The sequence below is a fragment of the Neoarthrinium moseri genome, assembly GCF_022829205.1.
Source record: "Neoarthrinium moseri strain CBS 164.80 chromosome Unknown scaffold23_Wmoseri_CBS_16480, whole genome shotgun sequence".
NCBI lineage: Eukaryota > Fungi > Ascomycota > Sordariomycetes > Amphisphaeriales > Apiosporaceae > Neoarthrinium > Neoarthrinium moseri.
This window is the reverse complement of record NW_026055137.1, coordinates 111,758-136,578: the sequence shown is the minus strand read 5'-3', so window position 1 is coordinate 136,578 and position 24,821 is coordinate 111,758. Positions and strand designations below refer to the sequence as shown.

The window sequence follows — 24,821 nt, the reverse complement described above, 5'->3', positions numbered from 1 at the left end:
CGGTAGTTGGTACTATGTAGTCTCCAGTGGTGCCAGGCCCTGTTATTGAAGTGTATGCAATAAATGGATATAATTAGTGGGAGGATTGACGAAATTGTCGAGTGTGGCTGTGGCCCAGTTGATGCGCAAGTGCGGATCTCTTGTCTGCTGCCCGATCTCAGCACGGACTAGAGAGTACGCAGCAGATGGGATGGAGATTTGGGTGGGGTGGCCTGCCTTGATGAATGCTGGTGCTGCATAAAGGAACTATGCTCCTTACCAGAAAAGGAGACCTGGCACTAGGAAGCGTATGCAGTAGTTTGCTTTATTATTAGGACGGGACCCCAATTCGGCCAAGCTAGGCACTGTTATGTATCATGTATATACTGTGTGGTGAGGGCGAGATCCCTTGGTATGCAATACTGCCCTGGGCCACCTCGAGACCAGGATCCATTGATAGCCTCCTCCTCCGCCAATCGAACGAGATTGGCAATACGGCCTTGGATAATCAATTCGCAGCAGCGCGAGACAGCGCTTGGCAGCCTGCCGAATGCCGTGCTGGGCTTGGAGAGACGGTGAGTGTTGTTTCGGTACAGTAAGTAGTTACAGAACCTGCCACCTGCTGGCTGTCAAAGGGATGAGGGATCGCGAGAGACAGAGAGGATCGTAGCGGAGTTTGAGGATCCAATGTGTGACACTGGTCCATGGGCATCGATCTCTCAGTCCTCGATGTACATAGTATTCGGACGTACGTCCATTGCCAACTGCGCGGAGATACTGCCGCTCTCGAACTCTCAACAGGTCGCTACGGTCAGTACCCAGGTAACCAGTAGTCTCTGCCATCACGGGACACGCTTGTCTCCCGCAATTTGCAGGTTCTCGTCGGGTCTGGCCAGGCCGGCCCTGGCGTCGCTATCGCCAAGACCGCACAGCACGCCAGGGGCCGGGTCGATTTCGCAGTGCATTGGGGGCCCGCCCCGGTTCGAGAGACTGGAGACCAGTTCAGCTGTGCATATCCAATGCGTGTGTGTGGTTACTGTGCATGTGTCTGTGTGTGTGTGTGTGTGGTGCCAATGGCGGCCCCCGCTGGGCGTGGGCTGGCTGGCTTCCTGGCTGGCCGCTGGCTGCTGGCCGCGCGCGAGAATCCACCCTGTGCCAACTTTCTGCCTCTGATTTGACGTCGCTCCTACGGTCGTGCACTCTCCAGCTCCGGCCCAGTTCAACCTCCTTATTTCGTGTCTTCATCTTTTTCGGGTTTGTTTGTTTCCAAGGTTTGCCGTGCAGTATCCAGCGTCCACGATAGAGTCCCCTGCTGGAGCGCCTTTCCGCTCCCCGTGAAGCACCTCCCGAGTGCATCCTTTTCCCTCTTGTTAATTTCCCTCAGCCACCAAGCTTTTGACGGCGCCGGCTCAATCGGCACCACCGCCCCCATTGGGTTTGGATTTGGAGGAGCGTCGACGGCACGGAGGGCACCGTCATCCAATTCCCGCGATATCTCGCACCGCCAGCACCGACGACATGCCCTCCTTCGTAAACGACGAGAACACGCCCGTTTACCCCCCGCATGCTGGAGTCATCCACCTCGACGGCACCCACGCGCCGCACTACCCCGTCAAGCAGGTGCCGCCCCGTCCCTCGGCCCCAGCCAACGGCCGCCCGGACGACGACGCCTTTGACGAGTTCGACAACTCCTCCTCGCATTCCTCAGACACCTCGGACCCGCGCGCGCGAGTGAATGGGGACAGGGACTCGGCACCGCGTGCGACTATGACCCCCCTGGCCAACGGTGCTCAGCCGTCCAGAGGACTGATGAACGGTGTCAGCCCCGGTGCCAGTGGCGGCGTCCACAACGCCAACGTCGACGCGAAGAGAAGTCAGAACACTCCCAATGGACGGCCGTATGCCACAGCTGAGAGGCAATCCACCGAATCGCGACCCATGATGAACGGCAGATCGTCAACTTCCTCGTCCGCCCCGACAATAAACATACCACCCCAAAATCAGTACTACAATATCCCCGATGGTGCACCACCCAAGCGAGGCTCCGTTGAGTCGTCAGGACGCACCTCGTTACAGCAAACACCAGTCGACGCGGTCTCGTCCAAGCCACTCACCAACGGCGACAGGACGCCCAGAGCGTCGCATGATACGTCTTCCACCGGCTTGCAGAACTCTCCCAGCAACCCGCCAACACTGTCCGCCACGCCTGACCCGTATCAGCAACAATCACAGCCTCCCCACCGCTTCTCTTCGCCGCCGCACTTCCAATCGCCCGGAGCAAACCCTTCTGGTTCGGCATCCAATCTTCAACCCCCCAATCAGCTGAAACATCGGCACACCCTCGAGGTACCAAAGGTCCAGTCTGGCAGGGGCTCAAGGGACGGTTTGGCGGATGCAGCCTACGCCAGTGGCCGCTTCTCACCAACAGTAGCCGGGTCTAGCGGACGTAGGGCGTCGCTGAGTCTGGGCCGTAGGAACACCCGCTCGCTGCACTCCGAGGTGCCTCGCGACGAGGTACCTTTGGATGACGACGCCATGAGGTGGGCGGAAGCGTACCGGCAAAAGCGGGCCAAGAAGAAACGCAAGGAGGAGCTGGACGATGACAAGGTCTTGGTGGGCACCAAGGTGGACGAGAGTCACGCAAACTGGACTACTGCCTACAACATGTTGACCGGCATTCGGGTATCCGTGTCGAGGACCAACGCCAAGCTGGACCGGCCCCTGACTGATGCCGATTTCGAGGCCAAGCAGAAGTCCACCTTCGACATTACTGGGAACGAGTTGGTACCTTCAGCCAAGTACGACTTCAAGTTTAAGGACTACGCGCCCTGGGTTTTCCGGCATCTGCGTGCACTCTTTAGGTTGGACCCCGCCGATTACCTGATGTCCCTGACTGGCAAGTATATTCTGTCCGAGCTTGGTTCTCCGGGAAAGAGTGGCAGCTTCTTCTACTTCTCGAGGGACTACAAGTACATCATAAAGACTATTCACCATGCCGAGCACAAGTTCTTGCGGAAGATTCTGAAGGACTACTACAACCACGTCACCGACAACCCGAACACCCTGCTCTCCCAGTTTTATGGCCTCCACCGCGTCAAGATGCCATGGTCTGGCAAGAAGATTCACTTCGTGGTGATGAATAACCTCTTTCCCCCGCATAGAGATATCCACCAGACCTTTGACCTCAAAGGTTCGACTATTGGCCGGGACTACAAGGAGGAAGACCTCGAGAAGAACCCCCGCGCGACTCTGAAGGATCTCAACTGGCTGCGTAGGAAGAGACATTTGGAGATGGGGTTGGCCAAGAAGCAATTGTTCCTCCAGCAACTACAACGAGATGTGCGCCTGATGCAGAAACTGCAGATTATGGACTACTCCCTTCTCATCGGCGTGCATGACCTCAAGAAGGGCAACGAGGAGAATCTCAGGGGCAAGACCCTCCAGGTCTTCAACCCTGGTGGCGACGACGGGGCGGACGAGCTCGATCCTCACCAGGTTCTTATGCGAACCCCATCCAAGCTGGAAAGCGCGCGTAAGGCCAGAGAACTGAGGCAGATGATTAAGGCTGAGCGGCCTGTTCCCATGGGCCAGAGCAAATCCCCAATGCCTGAAGAGTTGGATGAGAACTACGGCCGAGGTGGCATTTTCTACAGTGACGACGGCGGCCTCAGGGCTACACATGAAGACAATACCCCTGGAGAAGAGGTTTACTATCTCGGAGTCATTGACTGTCTCACTCACGTAAGTCATAGTATTCTACTGCATACTTGATGTGATGAGAGTCGGACTAACACAGTTTGTTCTGCAGTATGGCGTTATTAAGAAGATAGAGCACTTCTGGAAAGGTCTTTCCAGTGATAGAACTCAGATTTCTGCCCTTCCGCCGGTCGAATACGGCGAACGTTTCATCAAATTCATGGCAGGTGTGACCATGTCCCCTGAAGAAGCAGAACGTGACCAGCGAGATCGCGAAGCAGCCGCAGAGGCCGCGGCCGCCTCCGAGGAAGCTGATGTCGCACGTCATGACAGTCAGCGCAACTCTCAAGGCGCCCCTCCAGTTCCCACATACCTGCCACCAGCTCCCCCTGGCATGCGCAGCCCGAAGTCACCGGAGCCTAACCCAACCGTCGAGATGGCGCTGAGGAAGGCCACTCAGAAGGAAAAGAACGTCGCCAAGGAGGACGAGGTACCTGAGAGAACCATTACTACATCTTCTGCGAACGCTCAGGGAAAGGGCAATGCTCACGCGGTCCTCCCAGTGGTTGAGGAAACGGCAGAGGCCGCCAGTATTGTCAGCGGCATCAGCGCCAGGAGCCACGGTGACCATGCCAGTGGAAATAGACCCTTCACCCCCAGTCTCATGGAGACGCCTGGAACGATGAGGGCTGATGGGTTTACCGACCTTGGTCCGCATGGAATAGGAGGCAGAGGGCCGCCGACCCCGCCGAAGAGCAGCTACCTGGATCCGACGGCCAGATTTGAAGGAAACAGAGGCCGTAGTGACAGTGGAGCAAGCACAGGCAAGGGGTTGCGGAAAGTCATCAGCAGAGACAGTCTGGAGAAAGACCTGCCACCTTTGCCTCAGGGGCATTAGGGAGCCCAAGACGAGGCAACGAAGCGAATTGTTTGGAGCAAGACGGTTGAGGCATTGCTGTTGACGGAACCTCTCAGCGGGGTTGTTTACCACCCCGGCGGAGTGGACGTTGACCAGGGTGGGCCATATGCCCTCTTAAAATATGGAAGATTACGAGGCGCCAGTATCTGATTGCATAGAGGAGGATTGCTTACAGCTTCAGTTTGCAGCGAACCGGATCGAATCATGACTACCAGAAACTAGACAACTTTGGGATACAGAGGAGGAAACCGCGAACTTCCATTCATCGCGGATGAAGGCGACAGGCGGATTGCGTTGCTAATGTAACACTCTGGGGTCGAACACGGGTTGTGACGTTCATTGGTTTTTGGGGAGCCTTCAATTCTGTCGATATTTGATTTCCTTTGTCGGCCTGAGAGAGAAAGTCCACATATGTCCTGTTAATGCCCACCCCCACCTACTTAGCATAAGGGGGAGGCGCCATGATACCACCATTGCATAAGTTCATGAATTTTTAAAGGATCACGCTGTCTCATTCTTTCTCTCTTTGACTTTCGTTGCTTTGTGGTTTCGTTGTGACTTGTTGGTTTCAACCGCATCTAAACGCTTGCCCACGAGGGAATTGTGGGTTGCTCGTTTCAGCAACACCCCTGATTGCGCAAGCCTTGGCCATAATTGACCACGACTCCGTCTCATGTATGGGCTGGGCAACGTAATCAGAATGGGGTCGAGTACGAGGCTGATGGGTCATGATCGCGAGGTGACGAATATTTACGAAGTACGAGCAGTATAACATGGCGTGAGTGCCGCCGATCGCATTGAAAAGTGCACGACACATGGTGTACTGTTCGACAAGTACAGCTAGAAAAACTCGGGCTTATTTTCTATCAACCTACTCAACTTCAAGAGTTCAGCTTCAAGTCTTCTGGCCGCCACGACGTCGATATCTAAGATGCATCGCAACAGCCTGCACTCCCCGTGGACGGTGGTGCTGTTCGTCCTCGTCCTCTTTCTCTCTCATACCACGATGGCGGTACAGGCCGGCGTCCGCGACTGTGGCTGCACGAAACAAAGCAGTACATCTGCCAGCAGCACCGCGACAAGGCGAGCGTCACCGACTACAGTGTTCCGTCACGCGCTACCCCCGAGAAACCGGCGTGCAAAACTGCCATTGGGTCCGGTCAGGCGCGGGATCAGCAAGTCTGCCGTCGGCGTCACGGCGGCTTTGCTGGAGAAGCTGAATTGACACCGACCCGCAACTTCAACCGGAATGGGTGGGATTCCTCAGCGGCGGGTGTACCGTGCGTGTAGCTAGATCTAGGTCTGAACCACAGCGTAGGATCATGCTCAGCTCGAAATGTAGATATCACAGACACTTGGACCTGGAAACATGCTGTACGAGTTTAACATCACTTGTATTGTGTTCTCTATCATTGCGTCGCACATCACTGCGTCGTAAATTAGTAGAAGATGGCTATCATGGATATTTCTGCTACGGCTGAGCGCGGTCATCTGTCACTATACATTGACCTTGCTGGTACGTAGCCCCCGCAATTGCGGATCATGTCAGACTCTTGTATGTTGAAAGGCTCTCATCTTCGAAAACAACGGGACCGTCTCTGTATAAGATTCGTGGGAAGCAAATTTGCTATTGGTGTCTGCTTTGTTCTATATCCAAGTTGACATAAAAAGCGGCACCAGATGTACTCCTTTATTTTTCAATGTAGAGGTATCCTGAGTGTAAAGTTATTCTGAATATAGAGATGAGAAATGATTGAGCTCTGCCCTATTTCAAACACATTGTACCGCAGTCCCCACCTTGCCCGTTTTTCAGTCTGTACCGTCGAGACCCCGTCTCCAGCCGTGGCGATTCTTGCCTCTGTGTCGGACACCTTCTCACCGTCGTCCAAGCCGTACTTGATGTCCAGCTCTGTCCGTAGCACGATCTCCTTCTCGGCAAAGACTATCAGGAAGCCTAGCACGGCTGGCGCAATGCTGGCGAGCCAGGCTACCTTGAGGCCTCTCGTGAAAACATCAATGACTTGGTCGCGGGTGTCAGGTGCAAGACCATTGACTAGTGTCGCCGTAACAAAGCTGTACGCTCTGTCGCCGCTGAGCTCGGCGCGCACACTCTCATTAGCTATGCGGTACGACTCGGTGGTGAAGAGGGAGTTGAACACCGCGGCAGGAATGGCCACTCCCAAGATAGATCCATAGGCGCGCATGAAGGCGAACGCAGCGGCGGAGGCGGCGGTCAGCTCCTCGCTAAGATCGGCTTGGACGGCGGCAAGATTGGTGGACATCATAAAATCCACGCCAAACGCTGGGAGCATCTGCACAATCACCCATTCCACTTTGGAGGTGTTGCGTTCGAAGAAGGCAAAGAGGCCGAGCCCGAGGACCATGATGCTAAACGCGAAAAAATGCAGCGGTTTATAGCGGCTTGTCTTCGAGAGCAGGCCGCCGCCAACGCCAGGACGAGCGCTCCACGAGCACACCGCCAACAAATGGTCCAATGGCTGTACCGAGGGCAAAAAAGGCAAACAGCAAGGCCATGTATTTTCCTCGCTCGCACAGCGGAACCAAGTCGCTGACGACCAACTCGATCAAGAGGTTGATGCCGCCACCACCAATATCCTGCACAGCTCTGCCGGCGATGAGCCTGGTCGCACTGTTGCTGCCGCCCGCAATGCCGCTACCCAAAGCGAAGAGAGCCACCACCGTGATGAAAACCCATCGTCGGCCAAAGATGTCCGCGAGCTGGCCGGACAAGAGAAGAAAAGCAGCACTGGTCAGAAATTAGGCGTTAACGAACCAGATGAAGAGGTCTCCCGCATCCAGCTCGTGAACAATCAAGGGCAACGCCGTCGAGGTCACGGTGGACTCGATCGCAACTAGCAGCGAAACCAGCATGAGGGTAGGAAAGATGGCCTAAAATCGCCAAACCTTTTTCGTCGAAACCACGGCAATGTCTTGGTTGGCATGAGTAGGCGGCTCCGCGGCAGTCTCAAGTCGAGCCGAGCTGGGGACCGCCATTATTATATCTGAAGCAGTTGTCTTGTCGCCAAGGTGCCGAGTTAGAATAACGATTGGAGTTATAGGACTGCACACTTAGGCACTGATAACCTTGCTAGGGAAGAATTCGGTTGATGCTAAGGAGCGAACAGATCTAATGGAGCGGAAGAAATTTCCTTTTATAACATCAGAGTTGAGCATTGGAAAGAACATATGACAAATCGTGTAGAGAGGCCAAAATAGGTAATTCCGCGTGAGACAAGCGCCATGCCTTCTTGAAATTTGCCAGCCTTGCATGTGCCTCAATTATGCAAGCACTGAGATATGGCATAAAACGGAGCGGCCGGCGCCCAACTTGTCTGCGGGGTTCTAGTTGCAAGTCTATCCATGGATGTCGGGGTTTCCTGGTTATCAATCATCAAAACCGTCCTCCTCGGTTGGTAATAGTAGCTATACAACGACTTAGAACCGCGTGTAGTCTGTAGTCCACTCGGAGCTTGATCCATGTCGCCAGAAAGATCGAGCCAATCAGAGAAATTTCGGTGCTTTACACTCAAAGGCAAGTCTCCGGAATGCAAGGATGATTAACAATTCTTCTAAGTCTCGGTATCTACCAATAATCAGCTTATAGTTGCGACGAGGTCTCCCACCTTGTCCCATTCTCAGCTCTGGCCCGGGTTTCTGTCTTCATAAGTATCAACCGAATCGGTGCCATGATACATGTGTAGCCATCTCGTCAGTACCAGCCGAGCGTGTGACCGCTGCCACAAATCCAAGCTCCGATGTCTGCGTGACAACGAAGAGGAGCTTTGCCGGCGCTGCCAACAGCTTCGTGTCGAGTGGTGCTCCAGCCCCGCCTCTCGAGGCCGACGACAGAGCAAACTGAAGCAGTCCAAATATAATCAAAAGCCACCAGCATTCCAGGTGTATCTGCGGAGGACGCCAACGAGGCCGTTTGAGCACGCGGTTAAGCCGACGCTGTTTGAATCGGGCTGAGATAGAGTCGATGACCTTGGAGCTGAGAGCACCGGCATCGCGTCTGGAACGAGCGCTATGATAAGGCCTCGGGTCTCGCCCGCTGCCTCAACTTCGTCTCATGCTACAGCATCACTGACCTCCGTGGCTGCGGCGCCTGCCACCATTGTTGACCATCAAAGGACAATTTGTGCTTCAGGGCCATCATTCTCCATGGCAGCGGCTCCTGAGTCATTAGTATCCATGAAGGCGGCTTCTATGGGCAAATCAGCCACGGACGGGTCGGTAGATCCTCCGGGCGCCCTTACATCAGAGGAAGTTGGTTCGTCCCAACGGCATACCGCCCAGTGCGATGTATCGCTAGAATACCACATACGAAACATAGCAGGGATCGGCGTCTTACTCATAAAGCACCTGAGGGTTATCACTCCACTAACCTCGGATGGCGAGACAGATCACGCACGATCCGTCGAGGAGCCACAGTGCGCCATCGACGACGTCTTTGACATCTCCGAAATGTTTATTAAGGCGCTCCAGCACCTCCTGCCCAGATTGCCGCCGCCTAATGGCGAGCCCTCGGTGGCATCACCTCCGCCAAGCGACTTCTCGCTGAACGCTGCATCGGAGCTCTTGGTGTTCTCTACCTATCTCCGTCTCATCGAGACATACGCGAGAATCCTGCAGCACCTTCAGGCCCACTGTCAGCAGGGTGAGGACGCGCCCCAAGGCGGCCTCAAGCTGAAGATTTCAGGATGGTCCATAGGATCCTTCAACCTGGTGTCCCAACTTAGAGCTCAGGTGGTTTTTACGGTGCACGTTATCGAAAACATGCTGACATAGTTGCGGAAGTTTATTGATGAGCTGGTCTTTCCCAAAGCCACTTTCGGTTGGCGAGGTAACTATGAGTGCTTTGGTAGCCTGTCGCTTCGCATCGTGCCAGATCTGGCCACCAAAGCCATTCGCGCGGGAGCTCGCAGCTCTAGGATTGGTACAACAAATCAAGAACAGCTAGGTAATGAGAGGTGCTGAACGTGCAGATAAACGGGAGGAGGTTGGGGCATTGTGACAATGGGCTGATAGAAAGCCATTGGGGAGCAGGTTAGCAGTGATATTGATACAGGGTACTCCACAAGGACGTCGTAGGATGGGACGAGCATGAAGGAAAGTCTTTTCCACTTGAGCGCTAAGATGAAGATAGTGCCATCCAGCGGGAAGAAGAGAAGTGTATCAAGAGACAAGCCGCTAAAGGTCATCATGACAAGTTTCTGATGAAACAGAGTTTTCATCTCATACTTACGAATTGTGCCTGATTCGATAATAATAAAATAACGATTGACACATCTTATTCAACATCGCCAGGTTCTTTGCGACGCCCCTTCTTCATCCTATAGAGCTTAGCTTGAGGGTTATACGGGTTGGGAAAGGGGAGGCATTTGTACATCGCAATTGCATCTTGCCACCTGGAAATTAGCAGAGATTATACAGTAGTGAGCAATCGAAAAATCTAATGCAAATATCCTATACCTTTTCCTCTCTGATAGCAACGGCAATGGCGATAGGTTGATCTATCCCCGTGGGTGCATATTAGATATACCGCTGCGCTAGGGTGACCTCATTGGGCTGATGTCACCATGCCCCACCACGCAGTGCATCATACATAATGATGACGAACACCGCTATAAAGTCGTTCTACAGACTATTCCCAACAAACCAGCTATTGACTACAGTAGTCGCCAACACAGGCAAGGTCTGCGCGATAGTCGCCTGACCTGAAGCCTGAAGATCTTCAACTAGACTGGCAGTGGATAATATTGCTTTCGACTTGGACGAATATGGCGCCCCGAAAGTATCCTGACGCAGTCATGACAGCGAGGCAAACCCCGGATGAGGAGGTACGTCTATTACATGAGACAACTTCGCATTGGCCTTCATTATGACTATGTTGTACACTCATGATTGCAGCTAATGCTTCTGCAGCGCAATATTGAGCTGTGCAAGGAATATATGGCCATTTCCTACTCACCCACAGAAAACAAAGGCGCTTCCTCAGTACAGCACCTCTGTCACCCGGATAGCTGGTTCTGGGCACCAGCAACATTTCCGGGATGCCAGACCCCCATGGACTACGCAGACTCACACTCTGTTGTCATGGACAGCGTTGCGGATCTGCACATCATCCGCTTTGACCAAGCCTGGGCCAAGGACGGCCACGTTCTACTGCGCTACACGGCAGAGGGAAGTCACTGCGGGAAACCTTATAAGGGCATCGAAAAGACGGGTAAACATGCGCGATGGAGCGCCGCGGCGATCTTCGAGGTGGAGGATGGAAAGATTGGAAGTTTTACCAAAGATTGGGACCAGAAGACTATGCAGGTAGGATGCCCAATTTTTTACGACCTGTGCCAGGATCTAACGTTGGTATATAGATTCAACTCGGCTGGGCTCCTGTCAATGAGAGTGATGACCCTCGCTGGAATTCCGAGGCGCTGGCGAACCCTGAAAAGTCACAGAAGACTAAGGGCTGAGCGACGGACACAAAGAAGAAGAGACATTCTTGATACGGTGAGCATATCTGCTTTGCAGAGTCCATTAACCTCGACGTTGTTAGCTGTTCGCCCCTCGTCAACACAATGCTGCTTGGGCATTTGCGTCACTCTTTGAGGCCAAAGAACTTATCAGAGTGGGCCTTCAATTTTCCGTATTCAATCCTCGCATCCCCCGGCCCGGGATGCTCCTCCGCCCTATCTAATCTTCACTAGATCATATCACTTGATGCTCCTTGAGGGACCACTAGCCCATTATCATGGCTGCGTTACAGAGGCTTATTATTGCTGAGGCTTGGTGGCTTTTTGTTCTACCAATACACATTCTTGTTCACCTCATCCAATATTCAAACTTAAGAGGTTTAATCGATAGAAAAAAGAGTATTCCTCCCTTGCAAAGAGCTAGGAGACTAGGCTGCTTAGGAAGGCTATAACTCAGGTGAATCCAAAGACGGTGGTTGCGGTATGTAGCAATTGCGCCATGCAACATGTGAACCAGTGCGCCGTATGCATATTTAGATCTGGGTTTGATGAAGGATATTCACTTTCCCTCCGCAACCTTCTTAAGCCCATTCATCCATCTGTTGAACCCATCTTCTAACTGTCCACCCAAAGTATACTTCATGAGGTACGCCAAAAGCCCACCAAAGGTCTCCCAGCAATAGTATTGTGTTTCCACTGAGCCATCTGAGTTTGTTTTCTGGACGAATTCCTGCACTCGTTCTGTGTGCAGAAGGAAATGCGGCATACCGAGCATTTTCCATGCAACACGATAGCCCTTGCATCCCTCCTTCACAATGGGTTCCAGGACTGTGACCTCTAGGTCCGTTGACGTAGGCGCTTTCCCGGGGGTCATAACAGCTTCGAACCGCATTTTCACGCCAGGATAGGCATGCTGGGGGGCTTCAGCAAAGCGCTGTAGGTCTGGGTCAAGCTGGACAGTCGATGGAGCGTCGGTAATGGATGCATGGGGGATGAATGTATTCCATGATGGATACCCTGCCAGATTCAGGACATTTTCAAGACACGCGATTGGTGATGCGGATATGGCGGTCGAGCACGCGACAGAAAAGACACCTGTCGCACCATGTGTTGGAACATTTATAGGGGACACGCACTTGGCCTGCTGATCAGGCGCGATGATCTCCATTTGGTTAGGGTCGCCGTGAGTGTGGATTATAGGCAAATAGCTAAGTGAGATGCTTTGCAGAACGTATATCGCCAGACCCAGCCCGCAAATTTAGAAAGACAACTCGAGCCAATTATTTGTATTATTTCCCGGAAAGTCAGCAGGAGATTAGCGTGACAGATCAGGTTAGCAGATTGATGGGTCGTCAGAGGCTGCCGAGTACGAACGAGTACGAGTTTCGCGAGCAGCGGGGAAGCTACTCCGTACACAAGCTAAATTACACAGGCTGCTGTTCGCCACCAGCGCGGGTAGAACTCACCACCCATCTCTACCGCTACTCCTTTCGTAACCCCCACGCTTGCGTACCAATTGACACCACATACTCCCAACGCCATATTTCCTTATACTTGTTCCCCATCCAAGCTTTACCACCGTGTTGGGCATAGCACGCCAATTAGGCACGGTGTCAGAAAACTTGAACAGGTGAAAAGAGCGCGTCTCCCTGAAGTGCACTCGAATGCTTTCCTGTAGCGCATCCCGTGCCCCTTTTATCCTCGGCATCAAACCCGTTTGAGTGGTATGATACAGCCCAATAGGCATGGAGCTCTCCTTCCTTGCGGCTGGCACGGTCAGTTCATCTCCACCCTGTCAGACCATAGGTTCTAACCAACGCAGATTGTGCTGTACTTGATCGGGAAGGCCATTTATAACATTTTTCTTCATCCGCTCCGTAACTATCCGGGACCATGGTACCGGTCCGCAAGCCGATTGCCCTACACAGTCTCAATCTTTCGAGGCGATAGTACTCGCAGGGTGGAAGAGCTGCACAATAAGTACGGCCACATAGTGCGCATCACGCCGGATACCTTGTCCTACACATGTAGCCAGGCGTGGACAGGTGAGTTCTGCGGAAAACTGTCTAGGCTGAGCGATTTCCTCACATCACTCTGCCATAGACGCCTATGGCTTCACGCAGTCTGCCAAACGCGGCGGCCTCGCCAAAGACCCTAAGTTCTATATCAAAACGCCGGGCGTGGATACCATCGTGAGTTTGTCCAACCTTCGGATCTACATCTATTAACGCGCTTAGTCAAACACAGATGACAGAAATCATCGACGACTCCGGCGACTTCAAGCTCCTGCTTTCTCTGACAAGGCACTACTATTGCAGGAGAGATATCTACAGCATTACGTCGAGAAATTCGTTTCATGCCTGCACCAGCAGATCAAGGCGCAAAATGGCGCCGTTGACATGGTAAAGTGGGTTAACTTCCTCACCACAGATATAATCGGCGACTTGGCTTTCGGGGAGTCGTTTGGCGGCCTTGATTCGGGAGAGCTACATCCCTGGCTGGACGTAATGTTTACAACACTCAAGACGTTTACTTTCATGCGGGAAATTCTTCGCTTGCCCTCGTGGATGATTAAGGCTGCTATGTGGTGTATACCCAAAGAACTGATGGAGCACCAGCAATCTGCTGTCGCTTTTGGCGCTGAGGCAGCCAAACGCAGGATGGCAATCGAGACTGACAGGTCAGATCTTATGTCGTACATACTCAAGCACGATGGGAAAGATGAGAAAGGGTATAACACAATCGATGATACATGATCCATGATGGTAAAACTAACAGGATAACAGGTTGTCGCCAGCCGAAATCGAGATGGCAGCCATCACATTCATCATTGCAGGGAGTGAAACAAGTACGCAAGCATTTCCAAAGTTTACTGCCATTTGAAGTCAGTGCTAATTGCTGCCCTTACAGCCGCGACCATGATCTCGGGCACCATGTACCTCTTGCTCTGCAATTTGCCTATACTCTCAGAACTGACATCGAGGATACGCTCCGATTTCACTTCAGAGTCCGATTTCACGGGTGTTAAATTGCAGCAGCATGAATACCTCAACGCCGTACTGAAAGAGGGCCTACGCTTGTATCCTCCCGCTCCAGACACCCTGTTTCGCACCACGGGCAATGATAGCGCCATTATCGCTGGCCGGGTGGTCCCGCCGCATACGAGCTTGACAGTCAACCTCTGGGCCGCTCACCGCTCTCCTGCTAACTTCCACCGGCCCCTTGAGTTCTGTCCCGAGAGGTGGTTAAAGGAGGCTCCAGTGGAATTTGGGGACGATGATAAAGGGGTCTTCAAACCCTTCAGCATCGGACCTCGAGACTGTCTCGGCAAGAAGTAAGTACAAGTCACTTACAACTTTCATTGAAATGCAGTTCTGATTGTCCTGCCATGAACAGCCTTGCTTGGGCCGAGATGCGCATAATTTTAGCTTCGCTGGTCTGGAATTTTGATTTCCTGAACGTCGAGCCAGACAGCATGGACTGGATCGACAAACAGAAGATCTTCAGCCTCTGGGAGAAGGTTCCTCTCGTGGTGAAAGTGGCATCAGTTGGCGGCGGGGATATAAAATAGTACGCAACACACAAATGTATCAGTCTACGTCGCGGGTTTTCATTTCCGGCTCCTGGCGTTTACGTTAGGCACCTTTCTAGGGACATAGAGCAGTTCAGGAACATAGAACGGTTTAGGATGATAGAGCAGTTTAGAAACATAGAACAGTCATTGTATTCACAGGACAAATGAGACAAGTAGGTATTTCGCCTTGCAGATTCTGAATATTTCCTGCTGCATCTTGATGCATTTATCAGGAGTTCGATTCACGTGATCAATTCATGTTCACGTATAATTTGGTCAAGAAAAAGAAAATCCCCTGTCTTGAAGCTAATGGATAAGCCCAGTACTCATTGAGGACCTACGAAAGGATATCGTATCACTCTGAGCTACTTAAGCCAGCCAACGGCTCTGAAGCTGACCCGAAAGAAGTAACGCTGTGACAGCTTAACTACATCGGTCAGTTCCTTAGCTGTACAGACACCTCTCAGTTGACTGCGGTCAGCCTCCGAAACAGACATAGATGGGCAACCAGGTGTCATAGCCTTTGGTATACCGTCGAAACTCAGTAATCTACTACACGTTGACACGGACCAACTACCACAAAATGTCCAATCAAAGGGAGAGAACTTCCCGCTATCCCTAAAATGGTCTCTATTTCCTTCGCTATTACTGGCCTCCTCTTACAAATAAGGACTGTTCAGTGCTTTTTGCTTCTATGTATACGAGCTGGCCCGTGTCAAACGTGTAGTAGATTACTGAGTCTTGACGGTATCTCCAAAGTTATAAGCTTTTCAAAAATTCGCAAGTTCTACGGTGGCCCTTGATTAGGGTTCGGTGCCAAGGAACGCGTTGCCGGAAGAGGCAGCCCCCTTTATCCCTGTATACCCGCTGACATGCATTAGTGCCACTTTTCCCCTGTCTCACGCTCGGATCTGTAACATGACGCAAGGTTTAAACGTGGCTACTTCGAGAGTTTCTCCTCTGGAATTGAACGTCGAAGCTCGCAGGACCACTTATCGCAAGGCGACGCAGTCTGATCTCTGATAACAATCCAAGTTGTACTTATCGTCCAAAGGGCGGGCTCAAGTGGTTCACAGACAGCCATGGCGCAACCCAATCCATCTGCCAACCCCAACTTTAATCGGTCGCTCGACTACCTCAAGCAAGTCCAGGTACGTATAAATTCCCGAGTACTTCAGCCTCAAGCACCCTCTTCTGCTTACTTGGAATCCACGAGTGAGCTAACGCGACAATCGCCAATGAAAGGAAACATTCGATGCGCAATCCGAGACGTACCAGCAGTTTCTGAAAATTCTACGCGACTACTACGATGCGTTCAGGAGCGACATCGAGGATGTGGTAGCCAAGCACAAGGCTGCTAAGGAGGCTGGCACGGCAGACCCTGCGAAGCAGGATGCCGCAGTCGAACCTGTCGAGTCGGCGGAGGACGTGAGCAAGAAGAGGAATGAGAGGACGCAGCAGGCTCTGGAAGATGTCAAGAAGCTGTTCGCCGGCCACGATGACCTGATTCAAGGCTTCCAGGCTTTCCTACCCCAGAATGGTTCGGCGCCATAAGCTTTGGCGCATTTTGGAAACACTCAATTTCCAAACACATTTCATTTTCGAAGGAAAGCAAACTAGGAATGCATGAAGAATAAACAAATAAAAAAACGAACCACTTTGGTCGAAATAGGCTGAGTATTTGACACAGATACCTTCAAAGCAATGGTTGCAACGTGCCTGCATAGAATGAATATCTAAATGTTACTGACTAGAGTACTACTGAAACTTGCCAGATATTCTTCAGCGCATCTATGTTACTGCGCTGCTTTCCCAAATTCTTCTGTGGTCTGAAGGCGCATGGGTTAGAAAGCGGATGTTAATGAGTGATGCCAAAGGCCTCTGCATTGAGGAAATCTGCTGGTACTTTCTTCCTACATCTTTTTGATACAAAATGGACAGAACATTTGGTAAGTCCAGGCGTCTAATTAATCCGAACTGCGTCATCTATACGGCATGCACGTCCTTCGTTATCATGTAGTCGACAGCAACCGTGAGCAGGAAGCTTGAGTGCTCAAGACTAATATACCATGAAATAATAAAACTGTACGAAAAGAGTGGGTCAAGGCGTGGCTTCGTAGTGGCGTAGTGTGAAGTCGTGACTGGAGAAATGATTATTGGAACATCTCGAAAGTGAGGTACCGATGAAGCCACCAAAGTTATTTTTCGACCGACACTCTTTGCCTACGACGTTCGGTGTCAACCATGACCCGGTCTTGATTTGCTATGAGATAATGTCGTGATGGCCAAGAATCCATCTCACTGGTGATCTGTTCTGCCGAAAGGTTTCAAATCATTATGTGAGCTCCGCCATAAGCGCACTAATGAGAACATTGATAGGCATCTTCAAATGTATGAATTGAGGTGCGCATGTGTAAAATTCACTCAGAAATAAGAATTATCGCAGTTTGCTAGAGCGTGTCAGGGGTGATCTGCTCAGTTTTCTTGTCACCCATAAACTATCCATGGGCGGGCGTGACGCTACCAATGACGCAGGAGGTCATTTAGAACCCACCGAAGGCAGGTACCAGACGTCCAGCTGGCGAGTATACTGATGCTATCATAGGTGCGCTTCGGCACTTGAGCACTAGGGTAGTATCCATTCGGGATGCGGGGTCTATTGCGGGTCAATGCCGATCAACCTGGGGATTGGGGCTGGGGTTGGCGGGGGTAGTGCGAGGAAGCTTGATGCGCAGCAGCGGCAATCGTGCGGCTATAGCACCGTCCTGGTATGGCCGATCGTGAGTGGTGGACTAATCTAAGGTGGCATTGAACTCTATCATAGCGGTCAGCTGACAGTATTGGATGTTGGCAGCCGCGTATTGGAGATGGAGTTGATAGATAAATCGGTGTCTGCCTCTGTGATGGCCAGAAACTCGAGTCAATACTGGAGGTGCCAACCTCTCTCACGCAACATCATGCAGGGTTTGATTCGGCTGGTATCTATTGTGGCGGGCATAGCCCGACTCGTCAGGGCTCAAGTCGAACCCCCTGTCACAACAGATAATGGCGTGACGGCACATACTTTCGACATTAGCCAAGTTACCCTGAATGACGGTCGTTGGCACGAAAATCAGAATCGTACTTTAACATATCTGAAATACGTCGACCCGGAACGCCTGCTCTACGTCTTCAGATCAGCCCATGGTTTGTCGACTAACGGGGCACTGGCGAACGGCGGTTGGGATGCTCCCGACTTTCCCTTCCGGAGCCATGTACAGGGCCACGTACTATCGGCATGGTCTCAATGTTTTGCTTCCCTCAAAGACCAAGACTGTGCGGATCGTGCGACCTCGTTTGTAGCAGAACTACTCAAGTGCCAGAACAACAACGAGCAAGCGGGGTTTAGTGCAGGATATCTGTCAGGCTTCCCCGAGTCTGATTTCGACCTCCTCGAAGCAGGATCTTTGACTAATGGAAATGTGCCCTACTACGTAATTCACAAGACCATGCAGGGGCTCCTAGATGTCTGGAGGAATATTGGTGACGCGAACGCCGAGACAGCGTTGCTCGCCCTCGCTAAATGGGTGGACACGCGTACTGCTAAACTCACGACGGACCAGATGCAGAAAGTCCTCCAGACCGAGTTTGGTGGAATGAACGATATCCTCACCGATATATATCGGCAAACTGGGGACAAAAACTGGATCACTGTGGCACAGAGGTTCGATCACGCAGCAGTGTTCGATCCCCTAGCTGCGAACGAAGATCAACTGAACGGCCTCCACGCGAATACCCAAGTGCCCAAGTGGATTGGTGCCACTCGCGAATATAAGGCCACGGGCACGTCGCGATATTTGGACATTGCGAAGAATGCGTGGGAATTTACCGTGAACCAGCACACCTATGCCATCGGCGGTAACAGCAAAGCGGAGCACTTCCACGAGCCTAATGCCATTGCTGCTTATCTGACGGACGACACGTGCGAGCACTGCAACTCATACAACATGCTCAAGTTGACGAAGGAACTCTGGACCGTGAGCCCTCAGCCTGATTACTTTGATTTCTACGAACGTGCACTTCTCAACCACCTGCTCGGAGCACAGAACCAGTACGACGACCATGGACATGTAACTTATTTCACTCCTCTCATTGCTGGTGGTCACCGCGGTGTTGGACCTGCTTGGGGTGGAGGTACCTGGAGCACTGACTACGAGTCCTTCTGGTGCTGCCAAGGAACCGGAGTAGAGCAAAACACCAAATTGATGGACGCAATCTACGGGTATGACGACTCGTCGCTGTTCGTCAATCTATTCGCACCATCGACACTGGATTGGTCACAGAAATCGTTGAAAATCACTCAAGAGACGACGTTCCCCGTCTCTGACACCACTCAGTTAACCATCGATGGAAGCGGAGCATTCGATCTAAAGATCCGCATCCCATCGTGGACTTCAGGGGCCGCAGTTTCTGTCAACGGAGAGAAGCAGGACATCGATACCACGGCTGGATCATACGCCACCGTATCTCGGAGTTGGGTCTCTGGCGACACCGTCACCGTACAACTGCCCCTAAACCTCCGACTCGTGCCAGCGAATGATGACGAGTCTCTCGCTGCTGTTGCGTACGGACCAATCGTTCTGTCAGGCAACTATCGAGATACTAATGTAACTTCGGCCCCAACTTTGGATCTCGGCTCCTTGACGAGGACAAGCAGCTCCAACCTTGATTTTACTGGAACTGCGGATGGCCAGAACGTCAGCCTTGGTCCCTTCTTTGACGCTCAGGGATTCAACTACGTCGTATACTGGGCATACAACGGCTCGTTTCCAGAGGCATAGAGAGAACGGCCTTGCAAGAGCAAGAGACCATGGATGTGTCTGCTTAATTTCAAAGTAGACACGGGCAGAGTAGGAAGGGGATCATCCGTGGCGATGGCATGGTAGAAGCATGGCTCCCCAAATGTGACGTACAGTGCTTGAGCAAATTGCCCTACTATTCTTACGCAAGCAAAGAGGATGCTCGATAAAATTGAATTAGACTACGACATTCGGTCTGATAAACTATGCCAAGATTTGACGTCCTGTTAAACCCATCAATCCTGGTTGCAGTCCTTCTGGAAAGGTAGAGCGATAGGATCAGTGATGCTGCTGTAGTAGGCATTACACACACCACTGCCCCCACATGTATAATGGTAGCCGGCCGGGTAATTGGCCTTGTTGATGACTTTGCTTGTGGCCTCATGCATGAGATTCGTGCATCCTTTCAAAAAGCAGTGTTCTACATGCACGGTATAGTTGCCGATGTATTGGTATTCAGGTAGGTAGAAGCTGAAGTCCGTATTATCGCAAGACTGTGGGTTGTCCTTGGTTGGTAAAGGCTTCTTGGGCTCCTTGCTATTGGACACGCAGGGGCCATGCTCAACAAAGCAACTGGTGTTTGTTTGAGTGGCAACATCGATAATATCAACTTTCTTGATAAGTACGGGTTCCAGCAGGATCACGGAGTGGTCAAGGAGGGTACGTACAAGACACAGTGCAGTAGGGGCTGTTGCCTGGCCTTCCGCTGGGCTGGTGTGCGTAGATGTTCGGTATGTGAAATTCTTGGTCTTTCTTTACGTGAACAGCCGCGTAAATGGACGGCAGACCAGCACAGACGAAAACCGCTTTGACGGGATGCATGGTGTTCGGATCGATTGCAATGTTGCGTGGTCGGCGTTGAGTGTAGTAGGAGAGCCAGGGAGGTCCGAAGCCGAAACTGTAGGCTCGTATATGTACTTGAGTCTCGTATGACCCGACGTGCATTGTTTGTTTACGTTGCCGTACGATTGTACATAACCTTGAGGGCACGTTTATGTGCTCAACATGGCTAGTCAGCTACAAGCTTGCGCTTGAGCCAGCATAGTTTGAAACTAAAAGTGTCCTTGACATAAATTGCATGCAAGTAGGAACCTCGTAGAGTAGTTCTATGGTGCAGCAGACTCCACAGGGCACTTGTTGAAATGACTTCGTGTCTTGGACATAGGCACCAAAGATACAAATGTGGTCAACGGTTGGAATGCGACAGAGGCTTGCAACAGCGCGTGGTTAACTGACCTTAAGACAGGTGCCTCGTAACCGTAGTGTTTGTAAAGAGTAATCCAGATGTGCAAAACGAAAGCCCATTCCACCTAAACGAGTAGGCAGCATGTCAGCGTGCCCGTACTAGACGTTAAGCGTTCCGATTTGCGTTGCAACTGAAGCTGTTAGGAATGATGCCAATCAAATAAAGAAGTTTCCTGCGACAAAATGAAGGATATTTATTGTAATAAATATATTCCTATATTGTAATTACTAATCACCGCTTGTTGTCAGCTTTCAGATAAAGAAGCTGCCTGGAAGAGTCTCTCAAGTGAAGAGTAAAGCACAAAGCGCCGACGATAGCGCGCTCGATAAGCAGGCCAGGACATCACGCTCTTCTGGGGTTTTATTTGAGAACAGAATTAAATGAGTCAATGCCGGATTCTAATGGTTGTGCAGGCAGTTGAGAGTAATAAATGCTGCTATGAATATAAAACTCATCTGCCAAAAATCCTGTTTTATATCACTTCCTAAGCACGATCCTGGGGGGTTAATGCTTTTGACTATGGTCTATGGATAGGGATAGCTAGTGGTTTATTAACAAGATTGCTTCTTAAACTGTTTACAAACAAATTTGCAGTCAAAATTGAGTTGTGCTTCTTAACCCTTACAGATGCATCCTCGCCCATCACAAGTTGTAGTGCCTTGCCCTTCAGGTGGCCCGCCACACCATATCCGGTAACAACCTGAAAGATGCGCTCTACCGCTATGGTCGCCTCTCTCGCCTGCTTTCCATCGCTATCATCAAACTAGTCCAAAGCAACATTTACTAGGCCGTTCGCATGTTACAGGCAAATATTTTCAGAGACCACGGTCACGTTGAAAGTATAGGTATAGGAACCCATACTTAATAATAAGAGATGAAATGCCGGATGGCGCCACTTCACCAGCCGGACACATCTTCGAGTAATTATGAGATCCTTTGCTATTGATTTCCCCCCAATCAAATGTGAGAACAGAAGTGGCAAGATGGCATACACAGACGGCGCGATGTGGAATCACACGAGCTTGAGGATCAGAGAAAAAGGAGAGAGGATTAAAAAGAAACCCAAGACCTGGGAGCTGACCTCGTGATTGATGAACATCAATTCCCTTTGCAAGTATACAGTTACCTTGCCAGACCGAGAACGGTCGATGCCTCTTATGAGCCCCAGTCGTGGAAGGGTCATCAATCACAAAGCGCTTTTTAATCAAGGAGGAATGCTCTTCCTGGGAATTGACCCAGGAACTTGCGAATTTGAATGAAATATGGAAGCTCGATTGACCACTTGACCAGGTGGACGCTGTTTGCTGGAAAAACAGCGCCTTAGTTGAAACTATGTTCCGGATTACCCATGCCTGGAGGCTCGATTACTACACTAAAAAGATGGTATTCTAGATGGAATAACAGTTTGTCACCTGGATCGAGTGCACTAGCGAGCGATGCTCCGCGAGCTCACCTCGTTGCATTCAGATGCGGGCCGAGCAACGACCGCTCCAGGCATCAAGTAGTACCAGGCAACGGTTGTTTTATTCACCTAGAAGATACTACATACATATTCCGTTTGCTGGATTGGAGATTCTTTCACTTTGCATTTCCTTCACCATCAGCTCTCTTCGCCATAGCTTCTCCGGCTATTGGAACAACACAACAACATAACTACACGCACAGAGAGAGCATCCTTTGCGTACCATTTGCCAGCCTACTGGGTAAGAGATCTTGCGAAAGCCCCCTTCTTCTTCTTCTTCTTCTTCTTCTTCTTCTTCTTCTTCTTCTTCTTCTTCTTCTTCTTCTTACGGCTGATGATCCTCTAGAGGATCCTGGCAATATGACAAGCGTTGGAGGCACCCCGCCGCTGAAGTCCCTCTGACTTTTCGGCTTTGAGAGTGGCATGAGATGGAACACCAGCCCAGTCTGGGATGAGGAGCGCCAGGCTTGGATTTTCCGCCGTCTGTTATCTAACAAGAACTCCAAGAAGTTCGTCCAAGACATTATCAAGTGAGTCAAGAACGACGGCCTCACAGATCTCAAGCCTCGTCACATCAGCGAGTTCCTGGGCAAAATCTACGATTATGCCGCCGACAACGTCGACCACTGCCACGAATTCGCCCATCCTCAGCAGTTCTTTGCCACTGCTAAGGAGAATTTTCCGCAAGCTCAGTCAATCCGTGACGAAGTCTTCTGGATATTCACGTACAAAGCATTCCATGCTCGCAATATCTTTGAGGAGTATCAGATTGGTTCGGCCCGTTCTAAGGGACAGCCCTTATCCAAGGCGTTGGATAAATTCCGCGCCGCATTCTACGAGAAGTATACAGCCCGAAGTACAGCCTAGACTTCCTGGCCCTGCCGCAGGAATCTCAGAGCCCGGTGGAATTGCAGGAAGTTCTGGATCGTCGAGGCGAAATTCTCCGAATTGTGAACATGTATTTTCCTATGCAGCTCACTGACGCTGATCATATCGGGGATGGCAAGGACCACGTCATGATTGTCAGCAAGAACCCTCACTACTTCTCGAAGAACGCCGGCCGCAGCGTGCAGGAGACAATGATGAAAGGTATGATGGACGAGGATGGAAATATCAACCCCCATTACTACGCAGGGGGCGAGGAGGATGAGGATATGGAGGACATGGAAGCTGCTGAAGCCCTTGACCCCACCGAGCCTGCCGCTCGGGGCTTGCGAGCTCCCGAGATCGAGGAGGGCCTCGACGGCATGGTGATTGACTGAGGTCAGACAATTGGACAGGCTGTGATGGGGTACTTGATGTATGCGGTAGTTGTACGCGTAGTATGCTCACCCCTGTGATGTATTGATCAACAGCACCAACCCGTTTTGTGGCTATATAACGATCAAGATGTCATTTCTGCTTGCCGTTAACGAAGAAAGCAATGGATAATGGGAAACTCTTTGTTTATTGATCTAAATCGTGCGTATTCTATTCTAGTTTGCTACTGATATTGTGGACCTAACAAGGCCCTGAGCATTTTGGCAGCCTGCTCATTAGCAGTAAACAAGATACCACCAGCCATCACAGTCCTGCCCAGTCGCATGACAGTACCCCGCCAGAATCCTTTGAAGAAGCCGTCCTCCGCCATGATAATGCGGACGGCGTCCATGGTGCCAACGGCTTTGGCCTGCTGCGCCTTCGTCTTCACCGTGTCGAATGGCTGAGTGGCCAGCGTCGTGATGGTACCGGCAGCGGCTCCGTTGGCAAAGCTCGCCAAGGGCCCGTCAACATTGTATCCACGAGAGCGCTCCCAGTCCTTGATGATGGAGTATGAGCCTAGGCGGAAACCCGTGGTCCCAATCTGCTTGAGGGTTGTGGTCACGTAGCCGGCGTACAGGGCACGGCGCAGGCCTTGTTCTTGTGCCAAGGTAGCGACACAATGCCATGGCGACCGAAAGCGCTGTAACGTCTTTGCATCGTCTATGAGCGCCGTCTTTATACGCTCGGTGGGCGTTACGATGGCTGTAGATGAGACGACGCCGGCGACCATGCCGGACATGATGGACTGAGCGGGCCCCAAGGTATGCGTCTCCGGATCCTCAAATATCTTGCGTATGCTGTCAAACGCTACGAATCGAATGGCGTCTTTGCCAATCGAGCCCTGTATAGGCGGTGAGCGTGGGTTTGGTGGAGAGAGCGTGCATGACAGGCCGATTTGGATAGGGGCTGACGGGTTGGAGTTTCGGCACCTACCACGATCATGGTCGAGCATCCCTTATACAACGCCGACAAGCCTTCTTCCTTGACTACCTGACCGACGATGCGGAACGGATTTCTACTCGAGCCATGTCCGTATAACTGTACACGGGTCTTTGCGAACTCAAATGGGTATGTGCAGAAAGCCTCGACACCGCCGGCAGTGCCACCAGCGCAAAGAGAGATCAGCGGGGAAGACTTCCCGCTGGCATCTGCGACCATCCCTTAGGTAGCAGGAAATTCATATACAAGTAATGCAAAGATGGCAAGCGGCGAAAAGGCGCCCATTCACTATATATACCGGCTTGCAGTATCAGAGAGAGCTGGGGACAGTTGCATATGCACCTGCGGCAAGTTTGAGAAGCGCGACCAACC

The 24,821-nt window shown here is 51.5% G+C and overlaps 12 protein-coding genes across 12 annotated transcripts; 7 read left to right on the top strand and 5 right to left on the bottom strand.

Annotated features, from left to right (window-relative positions):
• Positions 1 to 1,497: 1,497 nt before the first annotated feature.
• On the top strand, positions 1,498 to 4,573 carry JN550_006540 (uncharacterized protein; the record flags this gene model as incomplete). Its single annotated transcript, XM_049318290.1, has 2 exons — positions 1,498 to 3,720; positions 3,788 to 4,573. 2 exons carry the CDS (start codon positions 1,498 to 1,500, stop codon positions 4,571 to 4,573), a joined length of 3,009 nt encoding a protein of 1,002 aa, XP_049171428.1.
• Positions 4,574 to 6,291: 1,718 nt separating this feature from the next.
• On the bottom strand, positions 6,292 to 6,978 carry JN550_006539 (uncharacterized protein; the record flags this gene model as incomplete). Its single annotated transcript, XM_049318289.1, has 1 exon — positions 6,292 to 6,978. One exon carries the CDS (start codon positions 6,976 to 6,978, stop codon positions 6,292 to 6,294), a length of 687 nt encoding a protein of 228 aa, XP_049171427.1.
• Positions 6,979 to 7,006: 28 nt separating this feature from the next.
• On the bottom strand, positions 7,007 to 7,486 carry JN550_006538 (uncharacterized protein; the record flags this gene model as incomplete). The annotated part of the gene is made up of 2 exons (XM_049318288.1): positions 7,007 to 7,361; positions 7,437 to 7,486. The coding sequence occupies 2 exons, from the start codon at positions 7,484 to 7,486 to the stop codon at positions 7,007 to 7,009; spliced, it is 405 nt and encodes a 134-aa protein (XP_049171426.1).
• A 1,155-nt stretch (positions 7,487 to 8,641) lies between these two features.
• On the top strand, positions 8,642 to 9,403 carry JN550_006537 (uncharacterized protein; the record flags this gene model as incomplete). Its single annotated transcript, XM_049318287.1, has 1 exon — positions 8,642 to 9,403. One exon carries the CDS (start codon positions 8,642 to 8,644, stop codon positions 9,401 to 9,403), a length of 762 nt encoding a protein of 253 aa, XP_049171425.1.
• A 992-nt stretch (positions 9,404 to 10,395) lies between these two features.
• On the top strand, positions 10,396 to 11,088 carry JN550_006536 (uncharacterized protein; the record flags this gene model as incomplete). The annotated part of the gene is made up of 3 exons (XM_049318286.1): positions 10,396 to 10,455; positions 10,541 to 10,936; positions 10,990 to 11,088. 3 exons carry the CDS (start codon positions 10,396 to 10,398, stop codon positions 11,086 to 11,088), a joined length of 555 nt encoding a protein of 184 aa, XP_049171424.1.
• A 559-nt stretch (positions 11,089 to 11,647) lies between these two features.
• JN550_006535 (uncharacterized protein) lies at positions 11,648 to 12,256 on the bottom strand (the record flags this gene model as incomplete). Its single annotated transcript, XM_049318285.1, has 1 exon — positions 11,648 to 12,256. The coding sequence occupies one exon, from the start codon at positions 12,254 to 12,256 to the stop codon at positions 11,648 to 11,650; it is 609 nt and encodes a 202-aa protein (XP_049171423.1).
• Positions 12,257 to 12,833: 577 nt separating this feature from the next.
• On the top strand, positions 12,834 to 14,659 carry JN550_006534 (uncharacterized protein; the record flags this gene model as incomplete). Its single annotated transcript, XM_049318283.1, has 7 exons — positions 12,834 to 12,863; positions 12,911 to 13,133; positions 13,192 to 13,284; positions 13,336 to 13,819; positions 13,875 to 13,936; positions 13,999 to 14,422; positions 14,485 to 14,659. 7 exons carry the CDS (start codon positions 12,834 to 12,836, stop codon positions 14,657 to 14,659), a joined length of 1,491 nt encoding a protein of 496 aa, XP_049171422.1.
• Positions 14,660 to 15,744: 1,085 nt separating this feature from the next.
• JN550_006533 (uncharacterized protein) lies at positions 15,745 to 16,216 on the top strand (the record flags this gene model as incomplete). Its single annotated transcript, XM_049318282.1, has 2 exons — positions 15,745 to 15,813; positions 15,908 to 16,216. The coding sequence occupies 2 exons, from the start codon at positions 15,745 to 15,747 to the stop codon at positions 16,214 to 16,216; spliced, it is 378 nt and encodes a 125-aa protein (XP_049171421.1).
• A 1,403-nt stretch (positions 16,217 to 17,619) lies between these two features.
• JN550_006532 (uncharacterized protein) lies at positions 17,620 to 19,482 on the top strand (the record flags this gene model as incomplete). Its single annotated transcript, XM_049318281.1, has 1 exon — positions 17,620 to 19,482. One exon carries the CDS (start codon positions 17,620 to 17,622, stop codon positions 19,480 to 19,482), a length of 1,863 nt encoding a protein of 620 aa, XP_049171420.1.
• A 254-nt stretch (positions 19,483 to 19,736) lies between these two features.
• Positions 19,737 to 20,445, bottom strand: JN550_006531 (uncharacterized protein; the record flags this gene model as incomplete). Its single annotated transcript, XM_049318280.1, has 2 exons — positions 19,737 to 20,110; positions 20,169 to 20,445. The coding sequence occupies 2 exons, from the start codon at positions 20,443 to 20,445 to the stop codon at positions 19,737 to 19,739; spliced, it is 651 nt and encodes a 216-aa protein (XP_049171419.1).
• Positions 20,446 to 22,631: 2,186 nt separating this feature from the next.
• Positions 22,632 to 23,470, top strand: JN550_006530 (uncharacterized protein; the record flags this gene model as incomplete). Its single annotated transcript, XM_049318279.1, has 3 exons — positions 22,632 to 22,738; positions 22,787 to 23,017; positions 23,071 to 23,470. 3 exons carry the CDS (start codon positions 22,632 to 22,634, stop codon positions 23,468 to 23,470), a joined length of 738 nt encoding a protein of 245 aa, XP_049171418.1.
• Positions 23,471 to 23,691: 221 nt separating this feature from the next.
• Positions 23,692 to 24,668, bottom strand: JN550_006529 (uncharacterized protein; the record flags this gene model as incomplete). The annotated part of the gene is made up of 2 exons (XM_049318278.1): positions 23,692 to 24,351; positions 24,444 to 24,668. The coding sequence occupies 2 exons, from the start codon at positions 24,666 to 24,668 to the stop codon at positions 23,692 to 23,694; spliced, it is 885 nt and encodes a 294-aa protein (XP_049171417.1).
• Positions 24,669 to 24,821: the final 153 nt, after the last annotated feature.